Genomic DNA, 8,522 nt, shown 5'->3' on the forward strand with positions numbered 1-8,522 from the left:
CACACAGAGAATCATCACATTAATAAACAGCTTAGTTTTAGTATTTATCTGTCTGGTCTGCAATGTTTTGCTTCTGTCGATTTTAATGTTTAAGTTGCCACAGGATGCCAGGCCCAGCTAATCCTAGCTTAGCATCAAACTGCAGGTAGAGTTAGATATGTACGTTTGTGGAGTAGACCAAAACAGACCAAAACTTCCATTAATGTTGTTCCATGACTTTTGGCTGTGAAGTTATTCCAGTTTTAAAAGAAGAGAGAATAAGGAATTGGTGCTTTTCGGCAAACTTCAAAGAAAACTTTTCTTAGGACTGAAAAATAGAGTGGAATGAGGAATGAGAGGATTTTTGGGATTTTTGCATCGTGTTCAAAAAGTGAAATGTTAATCTCCACCGACCGAGTGGAATAAAAGGAAAATATTTCTCTTTGAAATGTAGAAGAGTAAAGGTATATCTGTGTCTTCAGTAAAATAGAACTAGCTTATTATACTTAACCACAGTAGTTGAGTAAATGTATTTAGTTACATTTACTAATTAGGTTTGGGTTGTGTGATGTGTGTGCAGCAGGTTCATTCTTTGACGGAATCTTGGACCGAATTCAGTGTATTTCTCTTTAATGATAATCTACAAGCTTTCTCCTTTTAACATCAAACAAGAGGAATAAAAAAAACTGTTGCAAGCCCATAAACATTTCTCTCTCTTCTGTGCTCAGACGATGAGATGGAAAATGTGGACACGCCCGACGCTGAGGTCACAGGCCGGCGCTTCGCCCGGGACGTCCTGGACCACCCTGCCGTCAACGACTATGTGAGTGCAGGACCCTCTGTGCCGCGTCATCCCCGGCGCCGCTGCACCAGATACAGTAGAGCGACTTCAATCAGTCCCGGCTCTGCCACAACTCTCGCGGCATATAAATTGCTCACTAATTGATGTTAAAACTGACTTTGTGCACCAGAGGGCAGAGCAATTGCTGTATATATCTATTTAAGTAAGGCCAGTTCATTGAAGACTCCCTTTATGTCTCTCCATTAATTGAGAGGAATATCCAGCCTTTCAAAGGAACCAACTTGTGCCTTACAGCAGCCGTTAGTCTTTTTTCACTTCCCCCCTTTTCTTTTTTTTTTTTGAGGCGGTAGAATGCCCTGCACAAAGACGCTCTCAAGGTCACTCACTGCAGCACAGGCAAGTTATTTAGAAGGTTTTAATTATCAAAACCTGTAAAAATGAGCTGAAAGTCCTGGTGGCGTGTTTTGGTGTTGTGCGTGTAAACCCCTCGGCATTGTGTGATTAATTATCCCTGACGGAGGGACAATCACATAAAGCAGCACTTTACGCAGGAGTTGTGCTCCTCAGCGACACGAGCAGTTGCACGGTAAAGATACCACGACCGAACGCGTCCTGCACAGACATCCCACGCACAAGCACGTACGCACACTTACGGGTGAATAGCCTCTAAAGCTAAATTCAAGGATAATGAGTCGGCTCCGGTCTGCGAGAGACATGCGGAGGAATGAGACGTCCTTTAATGTTGACATTTCTCAGGCCCGTCTCAGAGACACCTCCTGCTCAACTCCTCGATTTCCCCTCAGCTGCTCCGTCCTCTCCCTCGTCGTGTGCACCATGCAATTAAAACATACCAGAGGATGAAAAAACCTGGCTCCCCCTTTTGAAACCCTCTGCCTCTATATCAGCAGTAATGCATACCGCTGCAATCCATCCCAGCCACACATCCAGGCGGTGTTTGTGGGTCCGGCGATAACAAAGGCCTTTGTGGCCAGGCGGAGGGCAGGCAGCAGTCTGTAATTGGGAGTCTGAACTCTCGCCTGTGTCAGTAGGACGGCACACGTGTTCGCCAAACCTCAGCTCATGTAAATGTGACTGCACACACGGGCTGCTGCTCACACTTTCCCTGTCATCCCACATCCTTCCTGATAGCACACTCACACACACATACACACGCACACTCAGACACACACACACACACACACACACACACGTAGACCCATTAAAAACCCGCCCTCCCTTCATCTGCATTTCTTAATTCTGAATTTCAAAGTCACGCCTCCATATGGCGCTCGCTCACGAAGCAGCACCATCATTCGAGTCCTTGTGACAGGGGCTGACAGATATATGAAGCTGACCTTTGCCACAGCTGCCATGTCAGGGTGCCGGGTCTATCAAAGGTGGCCCTGGAAATTTCAAACTGAATAACTACCATGTGACACGGCTGACACGATGGCGCCACTGTCCTTGACCCATATAGCGGGGCCTGGTTTCCAATACGAGTTAACCCCGCACACATACACATGTTTACGTGCAGAGTGCGAGTTCCTGCCTGCATGTAGGTGTTTGTGTCGTGTGAAGCATTCTCACAAACCTGTGGGAGAAATGTTCAGGGTCGCACTTCGTTTCGGAGCAGAGGTGCTAAAAGCTGAAGGATTCAAATCCGTGAATGCAGGAGCTGTTTGCGCCTCCGGAGGCATCTTTACACTCAAGCTAAAGCTCCTTATCACTGTGGTAAAGCAGCAGAGTTTACTGAAGTACACGACTATCTCCTTATTCAATTATGTCCCATTTCATTGTCATTCCTGCTCAGTGTAGAGCAGCGAAGCCAGATGGAAATCTGAGATCAGCACATGAAGCAGAGCATTTCATGTGAGCCACTGTCCTGTGTGTCTACACAGAGAGAAAGAAAAACACCCTGCCCTGTTTGAATACAAAGCTGTGTGGGAAACGTTATCGCTACAGTTTGGATCCCAGAATGAATGTGATGAGCTCTGCTACCAGATTTAATAACACATGCAGGCATGTGCTTCAGGCTCATGAAAAGCGGTGATCAGCGTGTGTGAAATAACACCAACAAGTGTGGAGATTAGAGGAGTCGTGCTTTGATTCGTTACATCTTATTGAACGCCTGGCGCGGGGCTTCTACTTTGCCGACTCATTCATATCCAGTGCCTCACATTATGCGCGGGGGCGTCTGTGCGTGCGCGGCCGTGTTTGCATGTGTACACGTGAGCCGGGCTGTGTGATGAAATCAGATGCAGCGAGGAGGTAATGGCTTTTTGCTCTTCATTAATGCTGCTTGTTTGTGAGTGACTGCCTCAGATTTCCCAAGGTGAACCATTCTTATCACCGCGGCATCCCACTGGAGACGACAACTCAAAGCCGGAGTGATGAATACGGAGCCTCCGTTTTAAAAGGATAGCTCTGATTAATTGTCTTTAAGGTACAATGCTGCCCATTGGCTGTTTGTTCCCGATAAACACTGCGTCATTTGAATAAAGAATTTTTCCTCATTTTCCACGGCTCCAGATTCGGCGACGTCCCGGTCCGGGCTGCGAGGAGCAGATAAGATTATCGTCGGTCCATTGACAGCTTTCGTGTTGTTTCCATAACAGATTGTTGCCTGGGAGCTGATGACCTGAAACTTGACTGAAACAATAAATCATTAAAAGCCTACCTGTGCTTGTCCTAGTAATAAATCAAGCCCCGGCTCTCCCAGATAGCATCTGTCCCTCCCTCCCCATGTGTTTTAAGTATGTTTCCAGAGCACGTAATTTTTACTCAATACATCATAACATCAAATGCATGTGGTTACTTGTTCTCATGCATGTGGTAGATGTGTTGTTTTGTGGATACACACAGAAAACAAATACTAAGCAGTAGAAAAGCAGCTGACTTATAGAGTAAATGCAAGAAAAACCCCAATTCCCCTACTCGGCGTAGCAGGGGACGAGGGGGGACTCAGCCATGTGCTCCTGCGGGTCCTGTCCTCTTAAACAATTCCCACACATTTTCTTTTCCCCACAGTGGATGTGTTTTGTTCTGCACCGCTGCGTGGAGCTGAGTCATTGTGAGCGCTGGCAGAGAGCTGTGCCAGTTTGTTCTCGGATGTGAAGTCAGCACAGGGCCGTCGTCTCCTGGATCCGAGCAGTTTAACGAGACAGTGCGGGATTGTCTCCGAGGATTCATTCACTAAAAAGAGATTGAAATGTGGTCAAATGCGCGCTGAGGGCAGCGGCTGCCTCCGCTCGCGCCGCCGAATTAAGTGGCACTCCTCCGAACCCCCTATTTCGGGGGGGTTGCTCTTGATCAAAGACGTGGCACTCAGCCCCCCCCGTGAGTCTACGAGGGCATGAACCAACCGGCACAATGGAAAAATCCGAGGGCCATTAATTCTACCCAATTTACCTTTCGTTTAGGTTTCATCTGGCCTCTCGATAAATTCAGAGGCAGCCAGCGAGAGCAAATGAAAGAATCCTTGTTAGCCGATCATTACTCTGCTAATTGCTTCAGGAATGTGCTGTGCACTTAAAGTCAAGGTCAGTGGGAGTACGCCAAGACGTGGGGAGCTGGAGTTTGAATGCCCTGTCTGGGGGGGGGGGGGGGGGGGGGGGCAGCTGTTTTTGGTGCCGAGCGAGGGCTCTGGTCAAGGAGGGAGGTCAGAGATGAAAGAGAAAGAGTAATTATTCTCGTAACTACACCATTAGACCTGCTTTGACTGAATATAGCTCCTGAGCAGAGGCAGTGAATGCTGGATTCAGGGATGAGGCATTGTGCGGCTGCCAGTCGTGCTACCTCCGCTATAATAGAAAGGTCAAGGGTGTTACATCATGTTTTATGCTCCTCCAGCTCAAATCAAGCTCGCCCATTCTCACCACTATCTCGATCTCTGTGTCACAGTCGTCGAGCAGGACGCGGCTTTGCGTTTTCACAGACATCTCTTCTGATCTTTTCCCTCTTGTTTGGGTTTTATGTATATTGTGGTGACACACAGCCAGAGCAGCCTCATCAATCCTCGCCCCTCCTCCTCCTCTTCCTCCTCCTCCTCCTCCTCCTCCTCCTCCTCTTCTTCCTGCCCTTGCCTGTGGAGGACTGACATTTGTCATATGTGAAATCCTAACCCTGCCCCTGCTCCTGTGTCCCCTGCAGAGAGAAGTCGGCTTCGAGCTGGAGAACCACCTGGACGACAACGGCTACTGCTGCCAGCACTGTCGCCGTGGTTACCGCTTCTGCCGCCGCTACTACGAGCCGCTGGGCGGCTTCAACCAGTGGCCCTACTACTACCAGGGGGGTCGGGTCATCTGTCAGATTGTCATGCCGTGCAACTGGTGGATCGCCCGTATGCTGGGCCGGGTCTGAGGATGGGGGGGCGGGCGCCGTCTGGGATTTTAAACTGTTTGTGTCGTTGGAAGGTGCAAATTTCTCCTCTTTGACAAATGTACCAGACCACTGGGACCAGAGCCGCCCATCGCACACGATTATTATCCAATCTGAAAGTGGGGCCCATCGAGCATTAGTCAGTCTAAAGCGTCTAAATGGCAATTGAAGTGTTTTAGAAAAGGTCTGTGGTTGTTTACAGCTGTCTCCTCTTCTCTGCTTATCTACCTGTTTGGTCTCCTCGCTGTTTGATCCTGGTCAATTGGTGTAATTTGCTTTGGAAGACGTCACCTTGAACCAATCTGCTCTAAGACGCTCTGTCTTCCCTCTGTTGTGCTTCACGTTTTATTCTATAGGATGTTTTCTACATAGACAGTACAACTATATATATTAAACATAGTGTGTGGTGCTTTCATATAAGACATTAAACTCTTTTTTTGTGATAAGTTTTATTCTTTACTCTTGCTATTCCTCTGTTTACCCACCACTTGATACACACAAATAATAAAGTTGTCACAGTAACTTGCTGAGCACTTCCTCGCCGCACGCTCCAATCGTTTTATAAATTATGTAAAACTTAGATACAATCTGACACCGGGTACAAAAACATAATTTTATACTCAGTAAAAATATATTAATCGTGTCAAACATGAGACAAAATCAAGAAAAAAGTAAATAAAAAAGAAAAACTACGTGACCAAGTCTGCATCATTATAATTCTGTTCCCTCTCCTCTGTTCTTGGTCTCAAGTTACACTGCACACGGAGGTACAGTATGATTAAAGGTGCACAGGCCTCAGTTGTCGTCTTTGATGCACTCACTTTGTTTGTTTGTCCTCCGTTGTGTTTCGATGCTTTACCTCGTGAGTCTGTTTCTCCTCTGCCGAGACCGTTTCCGTCTCTACCACCACATCTCAATCTGTCGCGCCGGGAAAAAAAACAAATGCTGCTAACCCTTACCCTCTCCTGATTTCCATTCCTGCAAAAACTACACATACGAATCCTCTCAGTTGTCGTGTGAAACAATGACACAAAGTTGTGACCCCCGAGTGTTTGTGCTTATTCGAATCTGACTCATGCGCTCGATAGAAAAAGATAAACATTTCCCCCCCGCTCATTAGCAAACATCTAGTGGCCTATTAAAAAAGTCTTGACGAGAAAAAAAACATAGATTTACAATAACCTGAGAGTCTCTTGTCTCTAATGCATAACAATGCTTTGTGTACAGTGATAAGGAAGCATCTCGCCTGCTGAGTGAACCTGGAGGACGACTGGTGTTGGTTCAGTGTGATAATAATGTCGGTAAAATCAATAATATTTGGCAGAGAATTGGATTTTGGGTGAAACATATTAGCGTATGTAAATGTTTTTATGGATGTGCTCATAAATGGAGTTCAGCCTTCGCCCATATTGTTATTTTTTAAATCAATAATGCCAACGGCCCCAAGCAACATGTCAAGTAAAAAAATAGTGGCATGAGTTAACAATTGCAATAATTGCAAACATGCCTCAAATAAACTGACAAGTGCGCTGCAAAGCCCCGGAGGCAGTTCTAGAAAGTTCATGATAATCAGTGTTTATAGAATTCATTTCTTATTATTTCTCACATCAGAAAGTCCTGTGTTTATTAAAAAGGATGCAGTCAGCGTGTCGCTCTGTTGATGCCGAGCTCCCGCACACCGAAACATTTGGAAATAGTTTAAAGTGTTAGTTGTCTATCTGCCGAGGTCTCTTTGTGTAGTTGTGAGAGTAAATTGCCGTGGAAGCCCTGAGAGTGGCTCTGAAAGGGGATGGCTCGCCCTGACTGGAGAGGCTGATACAGATATTACCGCCGGCTCCCTGAGAGCTCCTCATGCCTGTTGGGATAAAAAAGTCCAACATTAAGCATGAAAGTCAATATTGAAAGCACAGTCGTGTCACAATTAAAAATCACCGCGGAGTCGTCCCAGAAAGACGCTGGATGGTGTTGATGCTGCCACTGGCACGACCATAGAGGGGCCTCAAAGAGGGGCATCCTCCGGTGTGCCTCCTGGAGAGAAGGTGACCTTTTTCTGGGATTAATAAGTATATAAATTTGTTTTTTGCAGAGAGCCAGCCCTGCCTGAAAATAAAACATTTTAAGTCAAAATCAAAAGTTTACGATTTCAGGTCAGGAGATCCGTGGTCCTGGGAGATGCCCTCCCTCCATCCTGCCTCCTGCCTCCATCCTGCTTCCTTTCCAAGGACAGACATCCATTCCAGAAGATGTGCGGAATATTGAGTCCAGGAGTTTGGCCTTCACATATGAAGAACGCAGCAGGAGATGTGCCGGTCAGTAGACGTCCGGGGAAAATGTCTGGAAAATGCCAAGTTTACCTCTGGAACATGCGAGAGACAGGAACTGACGTGTGAATCCTACTGAGCAAATCAGTTCTTTTTGTTCAGAGCACACAGTCACCCAAAACTCTTAAATCTTATCTCACTTTTTCCAATTCAACGTCTCCGTTGGCATCTTCTGCATTAATTCTTTTGGGGGTTTTCTTTTCAGTTTTGTGTCCGTTGTGTGTTAACAACATTTTCCAGCTGCATTCTCACATGGTCTCATTGGATGTTTTCAGACATTATATAACGTGGCTGTCAGGAAAAGTTCAGGAAACTTTCAGGAGAAACTGACTCGGACATTTTGTCTTCTCACATACATCCTCTCCAGGACCAAAGTTTTGGCTCTGGACCTCAGTGCTTGTGTCTGAAAGCAGCCGCAGCGTAATGAGTTGACATCCTGTGACCAAAAATCAAATCATTTCACTCTTATATCGATATTGATGAGGAATTTGACAGTGATTGGCTACGAGGTCCAGTCTATTTGCTGGAACTAATCCTCAGATTAAATGTGTGTTACGTGATGGCCTTTACCAGTAATTTGAAAATCAATGTAATGTGCTGCAGATGTATTTGTCCTTTTAGATCAGACATGTTGACTGGGCTCCTCTAGTGTCTATGGGTGCGTACAAACTAATGGACTCTACCAATAACTGCTTAATGTTGATGGTAGGTTCCTCATAACTGATCTTAATAACCCCTCATTTTACTGGATCGTGATCAGAGGAGGGGGGGGGGGGGGTCGTAGATCACCATCAGTGACAGCCCTGCGACAGGCCCCCTCCCTCTGCTGTGACAGGAAGGCTGAGCAGATTCATGGTTGTGAAAAATGAACAGTGTATCTAAGTCCTTGGGAGGAGGGGGGGGGGGGGGGGTAGTCGTAGTTGTCACAGTCGCCTCAGCAAAGGAGCAAATGTATCCCCCCCCAATTATTCAGTTGGGGGGGGGGGGCAGACTTTCTCTTCTACTGTCTCTGTCGCCACTTTTACTCTTTACAAAGATTAACT

At 46.4% G+C, this 8,522-nt stretch overlaps 1 protein-coding gene across 2 annotated transcripts in view; it reads left to right on the forward strand.

The window, feature by feature from the left end:
• tnmd (tenomodulin) overlaps positions 1-5,907 on the forward strand; it is a 44,328-nt gene extending 38,421 nt beyond the window's left edge. For both annotated transcript variants that reach the window (XM_062393126.1, XM_062393127.1), the window contains exons 6-7: positions 708-802; positions 4,931-5,907. In XM_062393126.1, coding sequence (XP_062249110.1) covers positions 708-802; positions 4,931-5,140 — 305 coding nt within the window. In that variant the 3' untranslated portion in view covers positions 5,141-5,907. The remainder of the gene's footprint in view (positions 1-707; positions 803-4,930) is intronic.
• The last annotated feature ends 2,615 nt before the right edge of the window (positions 5,908-8,522 follow it).

Source organism: Platichthys flesus, chromosome 8 (genome assembly GCF_949316205.1).
Source record: "Platichthys flesus chromosome 8, fPlaFle2.1, whole genome shotgun sequence".
NCBI classification, from domain to species: Eukaryota; Metazoa; Chordata; class Actinopteri; order Pleuronectiformes; family Pleuronectidae; genus Platichthys; species Platichthys flesus.